The 25814-nt window shown below is 41.2% G+C and overlaps 2 protein-coding genes across 8 annotated transcripts in view; one reads left to right on the top strand and one right to left on the bottom strand.

The window, feature by feature from the left end:
• ppip5k1a (diphosphoinositol pentakisphosphate kinase 1a) overlaps positions 1-3812 on the top strand; it is a 41974-nt gene extending 38162 nt beyond the window's left edge. For all 7 annotated transcript variants that reach the window (XM_066701585.1, XM_066701581.1, XM_066701583.1 and 4 more), the window contains one exon: positions 1163-3812. In XM_066701585.1, coding sequence (XP_066557682.1) covers positions 1163-1809 — 647 coding nt within the window. In that variant the 3' untranslated portion in view covers positions 1810-3812. The remainder of the gene's footprint in view (positions 1-1162) is intronic.
• Positions 3813-18651: 14839 nt separating this feature from the next.
• Positions 18652-25814, bottom strand: part of map1aa (microtubule-associated protein 1Aa) — a 63422-nt gene continuing 56259 nt past the window's right edge. Inside the window, exons 6-7 of the mRNA XM_066701578.1 lie at positions 25484-25716; positions 18652-25370 (exon numbers count right to left, since the gene is read on the bottom strand). Of these exons, the coding sequence (XP_066557675.1) occupies positions 25215-25370; positions 25484-25716 (389 nt within the window). The 3' untranslated portion in view covers positions 18652-25214. The remainder of the gene's footprint in view (positions 25371-25483; positions 25717-25814) is intronic.

Below are 25814 nucleotides of genomic sequence, written 5' to 3'. Positions count from 1 at the left end.
AAGCTTTCTTGAAATTAGAAGAAATGCCCAACCAACTAGAAAACCCCCAAATCTTGAAATAAGTCAGAAGGGACCAATTTATGTCTTGAATTGGAATTAATGTCTTGAATTTCCTGACATCATTCGTCAAAAATCCTCTCTCATTATAAAGTAGCTTATTATACCTGTAAAATGTCCTATTTTAAGGTGTTATATCCAAGTAAGATCTCACATGATAAACTTTCTGTAAACAAGCTAAATAAACTTACTCACAAGGTTCTTGATAAGTAAATTTATCTTGAAATACAAATGTTAAGATTTATAATCTAAATACAAGAGAATCACACTTGCTCTGATTTGCATTTTTGCAGTGTACAGTATGTCCAGTTTTGCATCACCCTACCATCATATACAACACCAGTGTGATAGATATATTGGATAAAGCTGCATAGCACAGTAATGCTTGAAATAAAGCTAGACAGCCTTTCAGTTATATTCACTGAACACTATACATTTCTGTATTTGTTGTTCCCCGTTGCCCTATTCTTTAGTACTGGACCTATAAGTGAGCACTGATGTTACTTAGTAATGCCAATACAGCTGAATTTGAAGTCTGAATTCTCCCATCTCGGTGACAATATCACCTGTCCCTGTAGACCACTTCAAGCATATGTGAACAGCTTTCTCCAGTATCAAGCCAGAAAAGACTAAGGATTCATATTTTTTTGTGAGACTTCTTTGCTAACAGTTTTAGAAGCTGAACAATCTACCTCAACTTTTATACCACCCTCTCAATAAACAAACAAACAAACAAACAAACAGAGGTAATCCATCAAACCTAAACTAGGGCTTCCGTTCCTGTCTCAGGCCTGATACTATTCCTGTCTTCTCCTCCTCTCAGGCTCTTTAGCTTAAAATTGTGTTCTTGTTTCTACACTCCCAAGAACCCTAACCACTACTCCACAGTGCTGCCCATGCAATTCTTCCTCTTGCAATTCTCCTGTTTGTTCCTGTTAACAGATGAGATGAAGATAATAAAATAATCAAACTTAATTATAATGATATTTAAAGAGAAAGTTGTTCTTTGGAGAAAATGTACAAGAACAGCTCTTTCTCTGTCATCACCTAAGGCATAGTTTAAAAAAATATAAAAAACAAGCAATCTTTGTTTCTGTCCCTACAGATAGCAGTGGTCCCTCTAGTACAGTGTCCAGTGCCGGCCCCTCCTCCCCCACCACTGCGGACACATCTCCACGCTTCAGCTTCAGTGACAAGACCCCCCTGACCCCCCAGAGCAGCGAGGAGATGCACTCTGGACAGCAGGGGGCCAGCCAGACCGCAGCTGCCGCTAACCTGTCCAGCAGCTCACCCACTGACTGCAGCCCAATGAGCAGCCAGCTGACCCCAGCGCCCCTGCCTCACAACAAAGACCCCAGTCCCCCGCAGCCTAGTGACCAACCAGCCGACAGTGCGGATCAGCCCTTGAGCCCCGTCCATCAGACACAGCCGGCCAATAGCAACAGCAAGGAATCCCAAGAACCATTGAGCAATCCAGTCCAGCAGGATCCTCTCGTCTCCCCATTGGCTGAGCTGAATCTGGAGAGGCTGCAGCCAATCTCGGAGCCCCCCGGCTCTCTCCCTGTATTGCTCGAGCTCAGAGAGAGCAGCTCCGAGGCGGGGTCTAATGCACAGACCCCCCTCACCCCAGAGGACACCGAGGAGTTTTTCGACACCCGAGAAACCGTGGAAGTCTGGGAGAACAATCCCAGCAACCTGTCGCACCCAGGGACTCCTCTGGAGGTGGGAGCAACACACATGTCGGAGCCGTAGGGATTTAGGAAGAGAAAGAGGCAGAACTCGATGCTGTGGCAGACCTCAGGCGCTGATTTAATTCAGCCCACTATGTTAGGGCAGATGGCGTTATCTTCTCTCTCAAGGGGTTTCATTAGATCCCATATCCTCTGATGTTGTAGATGTGTGTTTGCTGTAGGGTACGATAATGATGAAATTGCAAATTAATGTTTGTGTTGCCGTCAAATGAGGTAGGCAAACCACCCTACATTTGTAAACTTGTGACCCAGTATACAGTGGGTACCAGAGTCAGATTGTGACAGCTTGTATCCATACCCAGAAGCATTTATCTGCAACAATTAATATTAATCATCATCGTCACTTATACTTGTAATCAAAAGTATATATTTACAAAGTACGAGAGGAACTGATTGGACTTTCAGAAAGCAGTCCACTCTAAAGCAAAACAGCAGCTCAGTGCTTTCATCCTGCTTTGATGCATTGAATTCTGCATGGTAACTATCCACAGAAATCAACTTTTGTTCTGCAGTGTTATTGTTCTGAACTTCATAGATCTAAAAAAAAAAAATCTGGAAAAAACCCAAACATAAATCTGAATCATTCAATGAATCTATAATTTGCCACCTTTGAATGACATCCAGCCTCCTGTTCATAGTGACCTGAATGTCCTATCTATTAACAGACCACCTGTCTCTATGAAAAACAAAGGAGAAAACAAAAAATACATCAACTTTTTTTTTAGCTGACAGTTTGTAACAGATGCTGCAGAACTCAAGTTAAAAAGATGCAAAACACATTTAACAATGAGCAGACTGAGCTCTTACTCTGAGAAAATATTTGTGTCCACTGCCTAACACTGTAACACACGTCAGTCCTTTGTTACAACTGGGGGGACAAATGCATTTCTTGTATTCTGATGAATGGATGCTTTTATAATTTGCCTTCTGTCGGTCTAGAAATGCACAGCCCGCCCCATTAGCCTGCTTCAGGTCTCCACCAGTATCTGCCTCTCATCTCTAACCTTATGGCTGGAGTAAGGGCATTAAAGTCATACTGTACACCTAGGGAAAGCCACTGATACGGAGCTGTTACTGTCTCTAGCACTGCCATCCACCACAAGTTAATTCAGAAATCGAAAAAACACATTGGATTCCTATGGAACTGAACACTTAAATGTGCTTTTTTTGCCAAAGTTTCTAAGCACCATCTGCCACTGAAAAACAGAATTGCAAATATTTTTTTGACTGCAGATTAACTATAATGGACTTGTGGAGTAATACATTAAAGAAAGGTGGATTTTACCTTAATATTCATCTCATACCAGGTCAGTTTCTACTTTTATAGCATGTAACATTGCATTTCTAAACCTGAAATGAAATCATTAATTAATCGCAAAATGGAGCTCATTGACCTGTCTCTGTCCCGTAAACCCCTTCCTCCCTCCATTTGTCGTTCTTTTTAAATATCAGATGAGCAATTTCAACGCTTTCAACATTTTTAAACTGCTGTGTTTGTAACGGGAGTGGATCTTGTTTATCTGTATATACAGTACCTGCACTGAGTTCAAAAGAGATGAGACTAAATTTTGTAATCTGGGATTGATTATTATTTTTTTGTATAGTTCAGATGATGTATGTAGCAGGAAAAATAAGAAATGTATTATTTAATGTCAATCAGAAGCATCCATGCTGCTCTTGAGCAAACACTATATAAGATATATCTCCATGTTGATGAATCTGAAGAGAAATTAATATAAAAATATGCGTGACAATGATCAGATTGCGTGTGTTATTCACTACACGTGTGTTACTCGTCTATTGCAGAGTGCTATCCAGACTATTTGAGCATAATAAAGGTCTCTGAAGCTTTATCCTTTTAATCAGGTTCTAAATAATTTACTGAAATCTCATGCAACCTCACTGCTGGATAAATCGTCATAGAGAACTACAGAAAACAAGTGCATCAAATATGGTCTTTATAATAAATACTGATGTGCAGAGTGTTGCACATGTCGCCTGTTATTCTGCATGTGAAGTCTTGGTTTCTATTTTGTGTTTGTGTGTGTCTAATCAGATACTATTAGCATTGTACCTGTATTGATCAAGGATTTTCAGGTGTCACAGACCCTCGCTCCATTGTCCTACTGTCAGAGTCCATTCTTTTCTGGTTCTACATTGACTGATGGGTAATTGTTGGCTGAAATGTTTTGCTGTCCCCTAAACACAAGTGAGTCACTCGCCCTTGCTCTAATGACTGTGCTGGCAGTGCACGGTGAAGATGGGAGACGTTTCTTTCAGAAGATGGAAAAGAGTGAAAAATAAAATTCCCAGAACCTCTTCTGACCTCCGACCGTAAGGCCAACATTTAGTCCAGAAACCTTTATAGCTAAACCTTGAATCGATTTGTGAAATGCCGGTTGTGTGTGTTTTGTAATGGAGAGGGTAGAAATGGCACATCTCTGTTTGCTCATCAAACCTCCCTTAGCAGGGGATTAGCTTGTCACCTTGCTTTTGTCACAGGAAGGGTCATGACCTCTGACCCTTTTTTGTGTGTTAGGTTCATTTAATTCTGCTGGTGTGTTTTGCATATGTTTGAGACCCCTGCACAAGAAAGGAGTTGCCTGGGGTCAGTTGAGCATCTGACCTCTAACCTTTGTTCTTTACATCTTGTATACCACTTCCCCAAAACACACTTAGTCCTCTGTATCTAGCCTTGTTGCCTCATTACACCTCACTACCTTCCCTATACTTCTGTTGTAACCGTTTTACTACACTACCTCTCATTCTCACCTATAACCTCTTCTACCTCCTCTCAATCACTCGGCTGCCATTCCCCTTATAACCCTGTTAGAAACTCCATAAAATGACAGTACCAACAACATGACTCAGTATTGGGAGTCTGTTGATAATCGCTTGGCTCTTTTAAGGAAAGCTTATCAGTGGAGAAGTTGAGTCAAAGGATTGTAATGCAGGGGAAGAGTTAAAAAAGAAGCTTTGTCTGTAACTTTCATAATGACAGTTTGAGTGTAATGTGCCAGTGTCTGACAGTGCGAGTGAAAGCTTCATTATTGTCTGAGAAATTCCAATGGGTAAAATAAGGAATAAACTGTGCTGTCAGGAGTCACTGTAGCTTCATTTAGTTGCTACATTTTTCCTCCACACTGCCCTTTTGTGTATTTATGTTGTAACCTTGTATCTAGAAATATATATATATATATATATATATATATCTTTTTTTTCTTTCTATAATAATAAACTGTATCGGAGAGCTGAGTCTAACTGCACTTTTATTGCAGAAAAGCCAAGCAATAAAACCTAGTTACTACTGGAGATGAAAACACATTAAGACAGATGCACTAATGCAATAGATATAGGACTAATGGATTAATACATTATTAATGCATTCTTTCCATTATATTTCCTATTTTTATAACTCACTTGATTGGGAAATTACTTTTTTAAGAGCTCGTATTTGTCTCTTTGCAAATATACTATCATTTCAAAGAGAATAGTTTTATAACTTTAGCCATTGGAATTGTCTCTCCTGTCTGACAAAATAGTGTTAGATGCTTTAAAGAATACTTTATTACTGAATGTATGCCTTAGGTGGTATTGCATGTGTTTTTATGTTTTTAACTTTGTTTTCCTCTGCTTAGAATTATGAGTTCCTTACAGAATTCCTTTAGCTGGTGCAGTGTTTAATTTTAGCTCTGGAAAATCAACAGGGTACAGTAGCTTAACAAAGATTTGTCATGGATGAGGCCTCAAGGTTATTTTATATATATATATATATATATATATATATATATATGTGTGTGTGTGTGTGTGTGGTGTGTTCGTGTCATAATTTATGACAGCTTCCTCAAATGGAACAGGTAAGATGCTTTACTTATTCCTGTGGGATACAGATATACTGCATGGCTAAGTGTGTCATTTTTCTCCTGTACAATCTAATTATGTTAAATATAGACAAATTCTTAATGCCATGGCTTAATTAGGTTCTTTGAGTCTGCCTGCTTTCAGATCATTCTAGAAGGTCATGTTTTTTAATTTAAATATTTAATAGGAGGGGGTACTGCGATAGAAATCCAGCAGTCATTTATTCACTGGAAGTTATTGTAGCTTCAGGCCGAGTCTGGTTGCAGAGAGAGGTGGGTCTCTCATGATTTGTTTTCAGGGACAAATTGTTGAGAGCAAGATGATTCTTCAGGATAGTTCAGTACCTGTGTCACTTTATTTAACAATGTCTCAATTCATTTTCAACTTTAATCTTTAATTTTGATCTATAAGCTTTAAGACTTGAATCAGTCTCTTACCCCCACCACCCCCCTTCATTTTCAGTCCCTGTACATTTCCATCTCATATGTAGCTCTTTATTTTCCATTTGCTTCATTGTTTTGCCCCCTCCTTCCCTCCCTCCTGTCTTTCTGTCACTCTTTGGGTGATGGATGGGGCCACTTTGCTGTCATATATAATACAGTGAGGGAAAAAAGTATTTGATCCCCTGCTGATTTTGTACGTTTGCCCACTGACAAAGAAATGATCAGCCTATAATTTTAATGGTAGGTGTATTTTAACAGTGAGAGACAGAATAACAACAAAAAAATCCAGAAAAACGCATTTCAAAAAGTTATAAATTGATTTGCATGTTAATGAGGGAAACAAGTATTTGACCCCTTCGACTTAGTACTTGGTGGCAAAACCCTTGTTGGCAATCACAGAGGTCAGACGTTTCTTGTAGTTGGCCACCAGGTTTGCACACATCTCAGGAGGGATTTTGTCCCACTCCTCTTTGCAGATCCTCTCCAAGTCATTAAGGTTTCGAGGCTGACGTTTGGCAACTCGAACCTTCAGCTCCCTCCACAGATTTTCTATGGGATTAAGGTCTGGAGACTGGCTAGGCCACTCCAGGACCTTAATGTGCTTCTTCTTGAGCCACTCCTTTGTTGCCTTGGCTGTGTGTTTTGGGTCATTGTCATGCTGGAATACCCATCCACGACCCATTTTCAATGCCCTGGCTGAGGGAAGGAGGTTCTCACCCAAGATTTGACGGTACATGGCCCCGTCCATCGTCCCTTTGATGCGGTGCAGTTGTCTTGTCCCCTTAGCAGAAAAACACCCCCAAAGCATAATGTTTCCACCTCCATGTTTGACGGTGGGAATGGTGTTCTTGGGGTCATTCCTCCTCCTCCAAACATGGCGAGTTGAGTTGATGCCAAAGAGCTCGATTTTGGTCTCATCTGACCACAACACTTTCACCCAGTTCTCCTCTGAATCATTCAGATGTTCATTGGCAAACTTCAGACGGGCCTGTACATGTGCTTTCTTGAGCAGGGGGACCTTGTGGGTGCTGCAGGATTTCAGTCCTTCACGGCGTAGTGTGTTACCAATTGTTTTCTTGGTGACTATGGTCCCAGCTGCCTTGAGATCATTAACAAGATCCTCCCGTGTAGTTCTGGGCTGATTCCTCACCGTTCTCATGATCATTGAAACTCCACGAGGTGAGATCTTGCATGGAGCCCCAGACCGAGGGAGACTGACAGTTATTTTGCGTTTCTTCCATTTGTGAATAATCACCCCAACTGTTGTCACCTTCTCACCCAGCTGCTTGGCGATGGTCTTGTAGCCCATTCCAGCCTTGTGTAGGTCTACAATCTTGTCCCTGACATCCTTGGACAGCTCTTTGGTCTTGGCCATGGTGGAGAGTTTGGAATCTGATTGATTGATTGCTTCTGTGGACAGGTGTCTTTTATACAGGTAACGAGCTGAGATTAGGAGCAGTCCCTTTAAGAGAGTGCTCCTAATCTCAGCTCGTTAACTGTATAAAACACACCTGGGAGCCAGAAATCTTGCTGATTGATAGGGGATCAAATACTTATTTCCCTCATTAACATGCAAATCAATGTATAACTTTTTTGAGATTTTTTTTGTTGTTATTCTGTCTCTCACTGTTAAAATACACCTACCATTAAAATTATAGACTGATCATTTCTTTGTCAGTGGGCAAACGTACAAAATCAGCAGGGGATCAAATACTTTTTTCCCTCACTGTATATACCATTGGGATTTTCAAGGCTTCACCCTTTTGTTTAAGGAGGCTGGGCTGAATTATGATCATATCTGTTGTGTATGGCACCTCATACTGCTATGGAGGCCCTAATGAAGTGATCTCGGGGGGCGAATTTACAGCCTGGGGGACTCTGGGGCCGAGCAGGTAATGGGGCTGATAACAGAGAGACTGGGAGGGTGGTGTGGTGATCAGGGGTCTGGATTGAAGTGTCTGTATCCATAAAAACCCAATAGTGCTGGACAGAAGCCATGTCTGCACCATAGCTGTGCTTTAAAGGGACCAAATGTGCTGATTCTAATACAATCAATTGCATACAACAGGAGAATCGGCTTTAAAGACAAACCAGAGAGAGGCTTTTAAAGGTTTCTTGCTGAATGAAATTCCATTAATTAACTGAACTCAACACCAGTGTGGCAGCACAGATTATCTGCCCTGCCCTGAATAAGTAAAGGACTCGAGAGCTATATTCCAGAGGGGACTGGATTGGTTGATGGACCAGCATGAAAATACATTTGCATTCCTTATTCTCATTGCTCGGTTATTCGGCCAATTAGATTCCAAGATACTTCACCCGCTGTTTGATGGTTTTGTCTTGAGTTTGGAGAGAAGTAGCTCTTTAAGTTGCAGTTCCTGTGTTTGCATTCCGGAATTGTCACCCCATGTGCTTTAGTTTTGTTTTGCAGTTTTCTTCCATAAAGGGTCTCTGCCTGTTTTTGTTTAAATAAACTTGATGTGACCCTAATGTGCTGCCGGACCCCTCCTGGCTTTTCTGCTGCCATGCCTGCCACAGATGGTTTGTAGTCTAGCCCTCAGTCCTGACATGGTGGGCCCTTAGTCTCCATGGGCATGGATTTTAAACTCACTGAGAACTCTGTAAGAGCACAAAATGCATTCTATTCTAAGTTGTGTTTTGATGTGTGTTTGGTGTGTTCATGGGACTGTAACTACCAGTATATTTGATATGTTTTTGGACAGCTGTGTCCATTATCTGTTTACGGGCAGCCACAATGCTGAATGTGTAACATAGTGCTGAGAGTACACACAGTAGAGTGGGCTGTTTTGTGATGTATCGCTGTGTATGTGCTGTCTTTCACTACAGTGCGTGTTCAGAGACAGGAAGCCCTCTATATACCACTGGAGTGAGATGACAAATGTCTCTCAGGCTGGGTGAGGCCCGTGGTGAGGGCCAGAGGGAATGGGGATACAGATGAACTCAGGAGGGACGGTGACATTTCAATTAGCAAGGAAATTGCAATGCCATCTACACAGGAGTGCGTGCCTGTCATTTTGACATCAACACGCTAATGCAATGCAGGAACAGCATAATTGCACTGGAACCAGAACGGAGGGGAGGAGGGGGCTGCTTACTGGAATCATAGAAGAGACTGACAAGCTTTTGAGGCACCAGACTAATGATAGAGTAACGCTGACGTCTGCAGATTAAGTACATGTTATTTACACTACCAATATATCCAGCCCTGTAAATAATGAGATGTAAAACCTGTAGGCAGTGGGAAAAAAAACAGCCATTCGAAGCATATTGTTTCTTATGCTGAGCACTGCTGTGTGATTGTTTATTTGCTGGTTTCTTTATCTCATGTCAGATGCATGTTATTCTGTACAAAAATAGAAATGTCTACTGTCAAGATTGTCTCAGCGTGAAAGAAAAACTACTCTTTGGTGCTAAATTAGTTTCTTACGCATGAAACAAAAGTCTGGAGAGAGAGAAAAAAAAAGCTTGACAATCGAGCGCGGAGCGTGAAATAAACGTTAGCACGCGCATAATGCACCTATTCAGGAAGAATTCTGTTCTAGAAAATGAACACGTTAGCAATGTCTCCTTTTCACAATTTGATCAGAACCGAACAATAGAAAAGAGAAACTCGTTAAACCTCCAACACGGACACAGTGGGCTTGAATGTTTTTATTGTTTTGTTTTTATCCCTTTTGAGTGATTACAAATGCACAATCTTGGTCTTAAGCTCGGTCTGTTTTTGGCATAGTGGGAAATATGTGGGCTTCAGTCAGGTATGAATTGTCTCCTTGCTGAGAATGTGCTCTTCCCCCCCCCCCCCCACAAGGTCAGTGATGACTCATCCCTCATCTTTTAGCGTCAGTCTGCTGCTATGGAGATAACTTTCCCTTCCTGTAATTGCCTTTACAGAGTGTGGCTAAGTGAATAGGGAGGCTGTGCGCTGCAGTGGGGTGCCAGTGCAAAGGAAAATAATAATCCTTTATTTCACTGAAATCCAAAACGAAACGTAATTCCTTCTGCAGGCGTCGTAAATGGAAATCTCTGGATGCTCGTTCCACTGATCTTTCAATTCATTACGATCCTCCTACACAGGGCTCACAATTTAGGCCTATGTTCTGCTTCCGTCTCCTCTGTTTGCAAGCTGAGATGTGAACGCTCTCCTTAATTATACCATCTGTCCCAATTATTTTATCTCCTCACGGACGCACACCCTCCTGCCTCAGTCGTAAATCCAGCCCTCCTTAACTGTGCTAGAGAAAGCAAAGATATCCTGCCGTCGTTTTGAAAGTCTCTTTACGGGTTTATTATGCGATCCTCTTTATGGCAGAATTTGGATAGAATATCTACTGGAATTTGAGATCACAAAAAGGCTGGCCTCTTTTACATGGGTTACTTTCCCTTCAGTCTTGAAGTCTATTGTTCTGTTCATTCTCAAATGAATTAATCATGCACATTTAGTTCAGTCTATTTAAATCAATACTTAAAATGTTGATGGCATTATATACTGTTTGTTTTGCATGAATTTACTGTATTCAATATGCAGGGTCTTAGTTATACAGCTTTAGGCTAATTAATCCTTTGTTAATCGCTAGACCTTTCAACCTCGGGTATTCTCAAACTATCAAACATCACGCCTCTCGTTTCTCCCCTATATCTCGTCGGCTCAGGCCAACAGAGCAAACTTGAGTTTTATCCAGTGTGTTAAGTCAGTCTCACTCCAGCATCCAGCACTGAGCCTCTTCTCTGGGCTGCAGACGTGCTGCAATGGTGACAAAAAGAGAAACACCATACATTTGTGGCCAATTAGGTTAGTAACAGCTTCGAATGCTCCCCGCTCTGATATTCAGTCTCCACAAAATTCCGCAAACGTGTTGTCAAGGCAACCCCCGTCTCAGTGTCTCGGAGGCGGTGGTGCCTGACGTGTTTTGTTTTCGCTCTCTCTCTCTCTCTCCATCTCTATCCCCGTCCTGGAGCCCAGAATGCCATGCTGGCTCATCACGCTGCTGTCTGGTGCTGCTCCACTTCAGCCAGCATCAGAGCATCAGAGAGAGGCCGTGTCTGGGTATAAACCGCAGAGTGTAACAGCCGCCCCCCTCCCCCTCACGGCAGACCCCTTCCTTCCTTCCTCCACAGCTCTTTCATCCCACCCTTCACAACCCAGCGACTTTATTGACAACTTGTTGATGGCGAACAGGCTTTTGAAAATGTTACTAAGATTTAGGGCCCTCTTGATGACAATGCAAAACAAAAACAAATCTACAACACGGGTGACTAGTCTTGCTATGTTTATGACCGTATCTGTCTACACGCCAGCCCTGCCGTTAGATCAAATGCATAGCCCTGAATTTAAGATGATGGCAGCAAAAATAAAGTGCTAAGTCTGAAAAGGATGCAGACATGTCCTTATGTGGTAACTTGGTCTTCTGCATTATGCATACTTTAGATGCTCAATTGCAGTGAGAAAAATCTGGAAGTTTAATTTCTCTTTAGATGATACACTAAAAGGCCTTTGTTTACATGTACTGCACTAAAAGGCAGCAGCATCAGTTTTCAGCTAGAGAGAGGAGCCACTGTCCAGGGGGCATGACCGGCAAAAAGGTCAGTCAACAGCCTGGAGCAATGAGCCACAGTTCAGCTGTCAGATTATCAATCCACAGCATGGCAGTGAATTTGGCACTGATTAGTCTGCATGTGACAACAGAGTATGGTTCTCTTGCAGGACCTTTATTATTATTATTATTATTATTATTATTATTATTATTGTTATCATCGGTGGTTGGAATGCCACAGGTATCCTGTTGCCCACACCGGCCAACCACCCACACGACTTGAGCCGCATATAGCAAACAGATATTTGGAAGAGTGCTGCAAAGGAGGTTATTGACAATGGGTGTGCCCTTGAGATTTTGCAAAGACATTAGAAAAGCCAGGGAGGAAAATTCTAGATGGGTCTCGACTGGCCCTGATTGATTTTCTGGATTTATTAAAAGACACAGAGCTCAATTCCCCAGGAAAGGAATGTGTGCCTCCTTTGATGTGATTTTTGTTTTGTTTCTGAAATAGCTCAAAATTGGGATTCAATTATTTCCCTTTTCAGTAGATTCTAGTATTGCAACTGCAAATGTATTAGAGTTTTTGGTCACATATGACACATTTTGCTCAGACTCTAATCTACATAGTATCATGGACACTAATCTACCTTCTATTATACTAACTTTATCTTGTGACTGGTGCCTACATCTCCTAACCTACAAACTATAACTGATACTAACCTGCATAATACCATACAAATATTACATGTTCAATCCCATGTAGACTAAGCATCTTCAGATACTTTCTAGCTACTTTGAATTTCCAAGCAAATTAATACATACATTTTCTCCCCTGGAGGTGGTCACCTTATTCTACTGCAGTAAAGCAGAAGAGCTTGAATAAAGACTTGTAAATGCCTGCTTTAAATAAGAATGGGGAAATTAAAGGTTTTTTTTTGTGTTTGTTTGTGGCGAGCTACAGATACCGCTCTTTCACAGCAGGGGATTTGGTTAGCTGCGGTGGGTATGTGATGGTCTTTGTGGTGATCCCCGAATATTGTTTTCGGTGGCGTTCCTGACAGTGTTAATGATTCTCGCCATGGTTTTCTGGGATTTCTTTTGTTATGATTGGAGATGTTGTCACTTTTGCTTTCATTAAGAATTATTGTAATGGAATTCTAAAGCATTCCCAAAGGCATTCATTATTGCATTGAGCTAACCTCAGTGTACACATTATCCACTCACTAAAGCAAACTCCTGGTCATCTAATTAGTGACCTCTGTACATTGCAGAACATGTCAGGAGACCAAACAATGTTTTTTTTAAAGATAGAGATACCAGCACCCTTCTGAAGGCTAAAGGTTAATTTCTAAATGAGTAAAAAGTACATTAGCTCATTTTTTCCACAAAAACCACCCCACGCAGAATACAGGATAATGCACTAAGCTAGAAATTCTGCAGAGAGGAAATGGTATTAACAAAGCTTACAGCACAAAAGTTACAAACCAAACACAGAAACCAAATCAAAACTTTTGGTTTTTGGTCTGTGGTTTTACAGATATATCTGCTGATGTGCTGGAGAACACAGACCTGCAGACAGATTTGATGCCAGTGATGCGATGTCTAGCCCAGGCACTCCCTGCCCAAGGCAGCAAGGACATGGCCCAGTGCCCATGCCTTCTTCACCCTACACATCTTTTACAATAGAACCCCCCCCTACTGTATTCCTGCTGAGAACTTGTCCATACCAGTGAAGCATGAAATCATTTTGATCTGTTCGGAATTCGCTTTTCTGCTGCAATAGAACTCAATAATAAGACTTTAGTCAATTTTCAGTTTCTTCAGCTTTTGTCCTATATTATGTGTGTGGAAATACTAAAACTCTTCTAGAGGGTCCATGGCCTTTTCTAACCCAATGCAGTCTAGAGGACTTCTTTTTTCTCTAATTGGTTATTTTCTATTACTATTCCTGTTACTGGAGAATGTAATCTAAAACAAGAAACTAAATGCATACATGTGGTTTCTGAAACTGAAAACCCATCTGACTCACAGTTTTCTTCACACTTTATTTTATTGACCACTGTACCACTCTGTTAGTTCATACAAACATATTTCACCACCTACCGAAGTTTACAGAGATACTCAAAGCCACCCCTGCCCTGCGTGAGCCACTAGTCCACTACTCTTCACACACTTCCTGCTAATGACACACTTCCCAGGAGCAGTCTTGAGGAGTTGTACTACCCAGCTATATCAACTTCAACCTGTATCTCAACAGGGCGTCCTGTCAGTTCAGCACAGCGGAGTTTGCTAGACCTGTCAGCTTGCCTACACTCACCTCTTGTCACTAGGTAGTCACTGCCACCCTTCTCCTGGTGATCTGTCAGTTGCTGGCACTCCAGATTTTCTCTCAGTGCCAACTTCCCCCACAGAGACCCTGGCTGAGTTGTGCTCTTTCCATGTAACTCCCAATTCGGAAGCTGACACTGAATGGATATGACATACTGTGCTGACGAGTACCCACATGTCTCCTTGGACCTCCCTCCACCTGTTCACCTGACACCCAGAGTTACACACTTAATTTGTGAAGCATTTCTAACTTTTCATGGAGGATTACATGCTATAGAAAACTATACATTTTCACTGGCACAGCACACAAACAATTTCTAATATATATTAAAAAATGTGTTTCGAGAATGTGGTGACTGGTTCCAAATTGATATCTTGTTTATTTGTTTTGACGTTGTCCTTTAACTGACCCTTACCTTGTGAAACACAAACCCTGCTATTCCTCTAGCTGTGGCAACTGACATCTCCCGGCTTCCCCCGTCTTCTCTCTGCTCTCCCTGCTCCCTGGGTTCATTGTGGAGGTGTCCTTAGTTGCCCTCCAGCCTGGGGGAAGCAGGCCTGTCCTGACAACCCTCATCACAGCGCCACAGTCTGATGTAGGATAAAAATATCTGCACACAGAGACAGATAATTTTTGTTCAATTATCACTGGCCTTGAGAGCCGACTCTAGGGACTGTGAGTGCTGATGTAAACAAACAATGTACTGAGAGGCAGGGGCATCTTTTCAAGTGTTCAACAGTGTGATTGTAGAAGAACACTGAACAATGTTTTACTAAACCTTTACCAGTGTCTTTTTAAACACAAATTTAAACTGATCAAGGCCTTTATTTGGCCTTTAGGATGTGTTGGACTCACAGAGACACTCATACAAAATCTAATAAGATGGACTATATATACCCGTACCTTTGTTTAAAAAAAAAAAATTGGAACAAGCAGTTAAGTGTTATTCAGAAGAAAACAGAAGTTTCAAGAGAGAACAAGAGTATGGGGCTGTCCTCCTAGATATCAGCCTCTCTGTCTGTGGAAACCTTTGCTAGAACAATCAAAAGGCCTGCAATGAGAGAACAGAGCCCACAGTGGGGAGCTCCATTAAGTGGTGGAAATATTACAAAACTGACAGCATGAGCGGCAGCAAGTCGAGTTCAAAGGCCCTCATTGTAAGAACACAGACACTGGCGGCGGACTTCTTCTCACCAGAGGCTTGTATGTCTTTCATTTCAGACTGTAAAAATCATGTAATTAAACTAGCCCACTCCTGTCCAGCCACCTTAGAGGAAATCTGAAAGTCTCTGGAGGCTAAATCCCTCCTGTAGTGGGATTATTGCCCTGTTTCGGAGTCTGAAACTAGAAGCAAATCAATAAGACTTCTTAAATGTCTGGAGTTATCAAGTTGAGAAAATCAGTGGGGGGAGAGATGAATGGCAGAGTGAAAACTGCTGTCTAGACACAGTGACCCCTACTGGGCTGGAAGATTGTGCGCAGGATTGTGATGGGCAGGGTTGGCACAAGGAGGCCAACCAAGGAAGGTTTTGACAATGCCCAAATACCTTTTACATCACACACTGTGAAGACTTAACACACACTCAAACAGACAGGCAGAGGGGGCATGGGCATCTCAGTGATTCCATGTTGTATTTTTTTCAGTTTGTTGGATCTATAATAAAAAAATTCACAGAAATAACACCTTTATCTGAACACATGGAGTTCCTTTAAGAAAATAACATAAATCTGCTGTGAGGTGTACATCCAATGTAATCTTTAGTTAATTACCAGCTTTTTAAAATACTAGCTTCCAATTGAAATTCATGAGGCCATTGTGATTAATAACTTTGCCGTATGTTACCCAAAGCCAAGACAGACTCCCAGGAAAGAAACCCAGAGAATGGCCAGTCAGCCCTTCTGTAATACGAACACTTTTTAATGTCAGTGCCACGTTCACTCATGTTTGCTTTTAATTTGGTTTGTCATTACATTTAGAAGAGAGTCATCTTGATTGTTCTCTGAATGATTTCACTAGGCAGATTGTGTAATGGAAATCTTTGTGGGTAATGAACTGGAAATGTGTTTCAAGAAAAGACCTTACAGATCCAAATGTTAACAAAATCAAACTGCTGTGTACTGTGCTTTAGGTTAAGGCTCTCATTGGTTCACAGAGTGAGGGCCAAGCCTTTGTGCTCACGCCCCTGTTGGTAGTGGAGTAGTAGTAGTAGTGATGCACCCTGAGCTTTTCTTCTGGGCACAGCGCTACTGTGTCTCACTGTATGTCCAGGAAACGCGTCTGCCCGGATCACCTCCCTGCCCTCATCCCATATCCCCTTCCCCTCGGCCAGTACAGCTTGGGATTAATAGAACAGAATCCTATTCTTACCCACCCTCTTTTGTGAACGAAACAACAACAAAAAAGAAGTTTACAAAAACAAAGGAAAGAAAGAAAATTGAAAGTCTTTTCCAGTAACATCTGTCGCCTCCACGCAAAAGAGGCCATGTGACTCACGCCATGATGTCATGGTCCCAGGCATTCAGCCTGCGCCAGCCTGGCATTCAGCACCTCGCAGCTAAATCGCCAGCTCCTCAAAGCAGGGATTGTGCTCGCCTCAATACTCCACTTGTTGTGCAAATACTAAAGGGAGTTTATTTATAAAAAAAAAAAAAAAAATCGGCACAGCCAGCGATGATCACATTGATTCTAATCAGACGGGTGAAATAAAGGAAGGAAACCTGAATAAACCAAACCCCCCAAGCAAACCCCCCGGGCTGGAATACAACTGATTCTTCCCTTTTCTTTTTTCTGTTTTTTACACCCCACCCCTCTCTCGTCACCCCACTTCTCTGTTCTAGCTCTGGCAGGAGGTGCGGATTAGAGTGCCTCAGATATCTGCAGGTGGCGAGATTTGATGCACTTTCACTGTAGCTCTTTACATTTCAAACATCACATTTTAAGCTCCCTGTTAGTTTAGAAATTAAATGAAAGAACAAATGTGGGGGGTGAACAGGCCAGCTTCATCGTTTAATGTTTTTTATCAGTTCCTCAAAAGAGATTTGAACAGAGCAAGGCACTGGGAATAAGGGTTACCTGTGTCTGAGACTAAAGCTAAGAAGCTTGTATTCATTGTAAGAAATGGCTGTCTGTCAGCATTGAAGTTGTAAGAAAGGTTTCCACTCTTGATAAGCAATATTTATAAATGCAGGGTCTGTTTCTGAGTCATTTGATTGCAGCCATCCATGACTGCCTGCTTTAAATCCCCTACATATGTACTGAACTATGCACATGAACGTATGAACCGTAAACAGCAGCAAAATGTTTGTTTCTGTCAGTAATGTCAGTGATTTATTGAATGTAATCTCTAGATCACTCATGAAGAGAAGACCTGCATCTTACTCCACTGGACTCCAGTGTGCTTCTTTGAAGGGCAGGGCAGGTACCCATTGGTTTATGCTGATGAAGTCCAGAAAACACTGGAATACCATTTTTCCTTCACATCTGCCCAATTCACTTGTGGACGTAACATGTAATATGGCAATGGGAAAACTATACACATTCAAGGACAAGAGCACCCAGGACAGTAGCTGTGTGGCCGCGTTCATACAAGCCCTGAACTCAGATACCACTTCCTGTCCCTCTAGCTTCTGCGCTCTAAAAGGCTGTTTGTTTAGGGAGATGAATTCCTCCTTTCACTGTCTGTACAAACAGTACTTTCACTCTCCTTCTCTCTCTCCTCTCTCTCATTGTAATCCTCCTACTCTTCCCTCCCTGCTTATGTAGCAATGTGAAAAATTCAACTCGTCGTTCAAAAACAGTGGCCAAATTCCTTGGAGCCTGCGATTAATGATATGCGAGCCTCCCTCTCACCGTCCCCTTTCCACATTACCATCGTGTCAACAATGGCTGTGGTCGTATTTGAATTACAAAAGTAAAAGTACATCCCTGCCACCTCCACCCAGCACCCATGATTGCAGTGTAGCCCTCTTCAGCAGTGGGATTGCATGCTGGCAACACAATATGTGCATTGTTTCAAACCTCTTTTCAGATGCAACTGGAGATTAATTCTGCCTTTTTCATGTAATTCACATTGCATCACTCCCAGTTTGAACAAGATTGTGAAATCCACAGTGGCCTTCATGTCAATGTACTGCTCCTTTTCTCAGCATGGAGGTATTATATAGTAAAACCATATGCAGAGCAAGCCAGCTTGCCATGAAAATACAGTACAGTAGAAATTTGTTATGCTGATTTACAATGCCAGTGCTGATGAAGAACAAAGGGCATGACAGACAAAACAAAGAATTGAGTGGACCATTTGTGATCCTTTCAAAATATGTTGTCTAAAGTGTATATATTTGTGTACACTGTCAAACTGTGTTGTGGGTGATTAGAGTAATGGCCTTAGTCTTGGGTGAATAAACTGATGCTAACTGGATCAACATGGTGGTCAAAAAGGCTCCTGCTCATGAGTTTATTATTTCCAAGAAGACTAACAGGGTCCCGTCTGCTTGGTTTGCCATGAGAAGAGTCTGTCAGTGCCCTCAAAACACGAGCGCCATACAAAAAAAGGAAAGACACAGAAGACAGTTTTGATTTTCAATAAATGTATTTTATTGGTGATCACCAGGCTGTTTCCCTTTTACAATAAATTTGCAGTAGTTCTATTTCTTTATTTTAGATTTAAAGAGAGATACAGAATATTGCACACAAAATATCTGAGGAACTAAAAGATTAATACAGCGCAAAAAAGAATAACTATCACAGCGCCTTCTTTACAATAGCCCACGGCGAAAAGAAAAGCGCGGCCAGGTAACATGTGCCATTTCAGTACCATTAAGACAATTTGCTTATTTTTTTTTATATATTTTTTAAAATAGTATTTTAATTCCTTTTAAACTATTACATACAGGATTATAACTTATAAGAGATCACATGCAGAAACAAGCAAGGCTCATTTGAATGATCCGTATGTTTTTTTACCATTGATGATTTCAGGGAGAACGTTTTGGAAAATGAAATTTGAAAGAAGTGTTGCTGTATTTGCACAGCACATTTATTATTATTTTTTTCAATTTTGTTTATTTCTTTTTATAGAAAAATGCATCACTTGTGAGATAAAATCTGCTAAAAATGACTTGTTTTTCTTTTGTTTGTGTGTGTGTTTTTATTTAGAAGGATCAGATCCGGCAGTCTGGTCTGTATGTTGTGTTTAGACCGATTTGTGTTTGTCTTTTGATTTTCAGTATAATTTCTGTTCATAGTGTAATTCAGATGGAGGCAATGTTGCAATCCTAGTGAACACCCGGGTGCTTTTCTATTTCGTTTTGTTGTTTCAGGGGGGGAAGGTGAAGAAACTTCTCCTTTTAAAAGTTTGAACTTTTTCTCAAGTTTAAAAAACAAACAACTACTACAAAGTAAAGAGTATCTGCACACAAACAGCAAGAGCACTGAAGATTATTGTAGATCACATTCTTGCACGCCTGCCCCTTAGCTGGGACTGGGTCTTCATTTCTCCTCTGTAATCTGCATTTCTATTCATTTTCTTCACCTATTACTTTTTTTGTTTTTGTTTTGTTTTTTATGGTTTTACTTCTTTAGTTACAGCAGCTTTTAGAGTTACAAACTCTACAAAGACATTCAAAAATGTTATTTCAAGTTAGTGCATTTGCTTCTAATACTAGGCTAGGTTTTGTTACATTTGTCTATTCAATGTTTTAGTTTTGATTGTATTAATTCAAGAACTGACTGACATATTTAGTTTAATTTGGGCATCCATAGCTGACAGCTAAGGCCTCTGGGTGCCTGTTGCTAAGGACAGGTAGGGATCTAGCTAACTGGATACACCACAACAGAACTACCATCTCTAGAGACATGAAGCAGACAGAAGACGAAACAAAACAACTGACTATTTTAGTACTCTAAAACAAACGGAAAGAAACTTCTCAGTTAAATGTAAATTATAGTTGTACTATAAAAACTGACTCTGGTCTGGCTCTTGACTTCTGTCTATAGGGGGATAAAAACATGATTTCAAGCTTTCAAGACACTCAGAGAGGGCTTCTGATACAAATCTGTCAATGTTAAATTCTCCCTCAACAGGCCAACAAACACAAAATGCCCTCAATAGGGTACAGGATCTTGTTCTTGATTTAATAGCGCCAACATCACCGTTAGGCCCGAAAGCATCTCCTTTGGGTCTCCATGACAACGAGACCTACACCACTTTCAAGCCCCCTCCCCCAGAGCCCATTCTTGTGCGTGGATAGCTATTTAATATACATTGAAAAGAACTGCTGCCAAAAATACACAAATAGCAGCACCCCCAAGCATGGATAGCTCCTAGTTTGTAGAAGCTATGTAGATGTAATCTACAGGACGGCTTCTTTCAGTTTATTTTACAGGTATGTAATGTTTTCATCCGAAGATGAAATCTATAGATTGCATGCATGTAAAGGCTAGCACTGTATATCTTACACAAAGAGCAAGAATGAGCTAAATAATGAATTCCACCTCCTTCTCTGGCTGATCCCACTGCAGAGCTACCCAATCTGAGGGCGGACTGGGCCCGGGCCCGATGGCTAACTGGACAGGAGCTTCTTACTATGTTTGGCTATTTTCTCTGGATATTAAAGATCTCAATGGCACTATTTCATATAGGAGCAGGGTTGCCAGTCCTGGTTATATCCCAATATGTGTTAACCAATCCCACTTCACATTGGGAAGTCCAGAACTCCACAAAGAACCGAGGAGGACAACCCTGATAAGTGAGATGCTGGGCCTAAATTGGATCAATTCTACATAACATATTCTAGAAACTGATTAGCAGAGTTTAGAAGAGAGCCACTCTCTTTTTGCTGCTTGGCGCTCACAGTGACACAGACCCCCAATAGACCCTGTCAAACCTGCCAGGTGTTTTCCCTGATTCTCAAACAATCTTTTGTTCGCTATATATTATGCAGCATTTTAAACAGAATACCTTCATAGGACAATCACTTGACATGAACAATAAATATCTAGAAGAACCCACTCTTTTTCAAAAGAGGCTCCGGTCTTTCATTCTGCTTCCCCAAAGTTGCCTCGACACACAATCACCAGGGAAATGTAAACAACGAGTCACCTCTGATTAGTGCTATAGTACTCGGGATGTTTCAAAACAATATGAATCATAAAAAAAAAAGATAATACTGTCAATATTAAAGCATCTTTACAACATCAAAAATAAATATAAAAAAGGAAAAGAAAAAAAACAATAATGCAAATACATAAACAGTTTGTTAAAAAATAATCTACAAGCAATTTGCCAAACCATTCAAAATATATAAACCTTTTCAGTGGTCCTAACTATACTGTGGGGGTAAACACAGCCCATCCTATTCTGGATGCACAAACACAGCAGGCCTGCCCCCCCCCACACTGCAATGCCATTCGACCTTCCCACTCAATTGACCATCACCTAATTTCCTTCTGCCGTGCAGGTCTATGTGTATGAGAGCCCAGTAGAGGTACACTGTTCCTTAGCTAACAAGACCCAAACGTAGAAATGTAGCTTCATTTCCAATTTCATATTTCACCATCCAGGGTTGTAAATGACCATTTATCAGATGATAAGTGTAAACCATTTGCACAGCTTCTGCAGAGGAATAAAGGGTAAGTATCCACAGGTTTGACAGGCATGATTTTTTAAATTAAAACAAAACAAAATGTAAACATGTTGTTAATCAAAGCGCTGAAATGGACGTGGGTTGCTTGCCTTTTAAAAATGGTCATTTGCATCCCCTAAATTTATGTGCTTTTGACAATGTTTCCCTTGCTACCATACTGTTATTTTAAATGCTTACAAAAAAAAAGTGCAGTTTCACTTGGTGATACATATTTGTTTGATCAGATGCAACCTTTAATCTTTTCCCCTTTGACTGCTGGCTCAGTGGGCCCTTCACACTGCTATCCTCGTCAGGCCTACCTACCCAGCGTCTGTCTGTATGAAGGATCCCCTCCGAAACCAGGCTCCCCCCCAATTCAACCTGACTAGAACCTCAAGGCACATGTGGGTGACAGTCGCACCTTCCCATCCTCACAACGTAAACACACTCACAATGTCCCTTTCTGTCATCTCAGGAGCATGTCCCACAGAGACCCCGCACAGTCTCAGTTGGCGGAAGAGTCTATTCAATGACACATCTATTTTCTACCAGAGAAATACAATTCAGTCAGGTTTTCAGAGCATTCCCACACAACGGCAAATAGATTCTATTGCTACGTCTGCAACGCTGGCAAGTGCATAAGCCCTAGCACCCCACCGCGTCTTCACGCCAGGGAACAACGCTAGGAAAAATCTTGAAATATTCAAATCAGGCTTCTGGCTCACGGAGTATCATTGGAAAACACAGATTGCTCAAAATAAAAGAACAAATAGCACAAATATAGAATAATTATTATTATTATTATTATTATTATTATTATTATTATTATTATCTCTGTTTTATTTGTTTTTGTTTTTCCAGTGTTACTCAATGGGGGGGTAATTATTTTTTAATAAAAAGTAGAACAAGAGGTTAGTTCTTATTTTTGTGAAAATAACGTTATTCGGCTACAGCAGCATTTAAAAAAAGATGTTTTTTTGTTCTTTTTGTTCTGTTTTTCCATTTTTATATATGTATATATATGTATATATATATATATATATATATATATAATATCAGATTTGTCTATTTTAACACTTGACAGTCTCCAACTAACAAGCCCAAACAGTGTAAATCCATTGATCGGAAAAGAGGAAAAATGTACAGGAGAGGGCAGATTTAGAGCAGCTATACTGGCAACTCCTGGGCCCTTAGTAAGCCAAGGTAATTACCGAGAGTTTGCGAAAGGCTTCACCCTTGTATTATTACTTCACTACAGTAATTATTACACTTCTAATATATATATATATATATATATATATATATATATATATATATAATGTTTTCTAAATACAATAAGGACATAAACTGTGAACAAAGATTGAGGAAAAAAGCGCCATTTGTCACTATCACCTATTAATCCTTTGCGAGAAAGAACAATTATTGTTAACACTATGCAATATTTATTTCTTATGTATTTATATATTTATTCCCTGCTCAGGGTAAACAACGACCAGATGCAGCCGGCGGACTGGTCTTCAGTTCTCTGTGTGGACGGTGCGGGCCCAGCTGGTACTGTACATGTTCTACCTCAAGGAAGCGGGGGAAATGTAGTGAGAATGAGGCTGGATGCGCCTTTGTAAGCACTGTACAGTAGCCCTAACCAGCCCGTGGACGGAGATTACTGGATATGTTTATTCTAGCTTATGAATACTGAGTGAGTGCTTGTTTGTTTTTGTATTTTGTTTTGAAATCATTTTCCTTCACTCAACCTCTCTGCCTGAAACTAAACAGCAGTTAAATTACACACAAAAACAACAACGAACGCTAACAACAAAAGAAAGGCTGAGTCATCCATATGAATTTTAGAAGAGATGAGAATGTGATTACTGCTATCATTTCACCAAGGACTTCATCTCTGCTATTCATCTCTTTAATCACACTATAAGGTCTGGGTACACAGGATACCACCTTAAAATTGAGCAATATGAATATGAAGTGACAAATGAAAATTCAGCTTGTCAGAAAGCTTTTTTTTTTTTTTTTATCTGCAGTTTTTGGGCAGAGGGGTCATTTTTATTTTTTGGCTACTGGCACAGTTGATATCCTTGACTTTCAAGTGCCTTTTTCTGTTTGTTTGTTTGTTTTCAGTTGCCCATATTCTACACAGTTTTTCCATAAACTCAGATGACCCCTTAATTGTTTGTCCGTGTGTATGTTCCACTTGCCACTGCCAAGCTTCTAACCATTTTAATTACCGACAGTACCAATTATAGAGTGCAGGAAAGGACACAAGGAGTTAATTGACTGTTTCATTTGAAACTGAACACTGGAAATCCATCCTTTACTGAACAGTATGATGTTAATTCAATAACAGCACAACAGTACTACCTCTTGATTTTTTTATCCCAATTATGAATAAAACACTTAAAATTAGTCTAAGGACTTAATGAAACTTTACTCCCCAGTGAGTCCTTAATTCCATATACTGTGTGCCACAAGAAGCAGGCACAGTATAGCGCAGCGAGGCTGGGCTGACTGAAGTATTTGTTGGACAGATGGCGTGAGGATGTTTGGAAAACATGGTCCAGGGTGGACACAGACTCGAACTCGGCAGCTCTGTAGCTCAGGAGGTCCAGTATGTGATTTTGTTTGGTCAGTGAGAATGATCTCAGTGTCCACTAGGGAGAGGGTGTTTGCCAAAGGTCACGTAGGAGGAAGTAACTTCTAGAGAAAAGTGTTTACAGCTCCAGATTTACCTGGCCAATTGGACAGACTCTGGGGATGGACACGCAGGTTATTATACCATTAAACTTAACAAACATAAAAGGTTTCCTTTGTGCTTTAATCTAGAGAAATAATAAGGTATTGGCTAGAGATGTGTCTAGTTACTTTATGCCTTTCTTATCACACTGCTCTTTTTTTCCTCTGCTATTAAAGACAGAAGTGGTGGGCTGTAGGGCTTTAGTTCATGATTCACGATCTGTCGTAAAAGTGCCACACCAGGTGAAAGCCTGTTGGGTTTTATGAGGCATGGTACCATCTTAAGGTTTGCAGGGTTTATGAATCCCCTTGCTGCAGTCGGTATTGAGGAGGTCATTTATTTTTAGCTTGTTTAAAGGCAAGATTGGATTTGAAAATTGTAAGTAACTCTCAATGTGCTGGCAACCTGCTCCTAGTGAGAGAAGAATGCACTCAAAAAGAGAAGCTACTGCAATGTGTATGACAGGCTCACACTTCAGATAGGAGTTTTACATGTACATGTGCCCCAGTGTGTGTGTGTGTGTGCGTGTGTGCGTGTGTGCAGGGGGGTTGTACTGGTGTATAGTATATAAGTAGAGAGAAAGTTTCAATCTGGTCCTCTTAATGTCCTTGATCTGCAAGCTCTCAGTGTCCAAAGAGAGGAAGATAGCAAGCATCAGGAGTCCGATTCCAGGTAAGAGGCTTGAAAATGAAGAAGGTTCTTGGGATGTGATGGGAGAGGAATGAGCTGCAGGAGGCTGAATTAAAGTCCTCTTTCTTGGCCCTGGCAAGTGCCCCAGAGACAAACAAAGGGACAAGGGTGAGGGTGGCAGAGACAAAGAGAGAGACGGAGAGGACTTGGGACCCATGGGGCTCAGAACTCAATCTTGCAGGCTGGGAAAGACTCATCCTGCATTACCACTGTGCTGCTACTGGCCAGCACCATGATGTTGAGCTCCTGCTGCTTCTCGTGGGTTTGCTGGTACCACTCGCGGGTCACCTCTGTGTCATGGGTGGGGATCAAGGTCACCTGTGAGGAGACAGAAAGAGGGAGAGAGAGAGGTCACAGGATGGCCACTCATCAAGCAAAGGAAATGGAAGCAAGAGATTAAGGCAATAGGTGTTGAAGTGAATTCAAGTTACCTGCAAATTTGAGCCCCACTGCGCCTTGCCTTCAAGCAGGGCATCCAAAACCCCACGGCTAGGTTCCCCACTGCCTGTGTCGTTCCCGCTAACCACGTAGTAAGCAGCACGCACTCGCTTAAAGAACTCCTGGTCCACGTTCTTGGCACTGCAGTGGTTGGGGATGTAGGCCAGGTCTACATAGATAGGGGGCCCTGGAGGAACACCAGAACTGGACTTCTGGGTGCTGGAGCCTAGTGAGAAAGGAACAGAGATGTCAATGGTATATCTAGACATCTAAATACTATTCAATGATCATTGTGAAACATTTTAGTGTCAACGTGTGACTACG

Source organism: Amia ocellicauda, chromosome 4 (genome assembly GCF_036373705.1).
Source record: "Amia ocellicauda isolate fAmiCal2 chromosome 4, fAmiCal2.hap1, whole genome shotgun sequence".
Taxonomy (NCBI): domain Eukaryota; kingdom Metazoa; phylum Chordata; class Actinopteri; order Amiiformes; family Amiidae; genus Amia; species Amia ocellicauda.
This window is presented reverse-complemented; position numbering and strand designations above follow the sequence as displayed.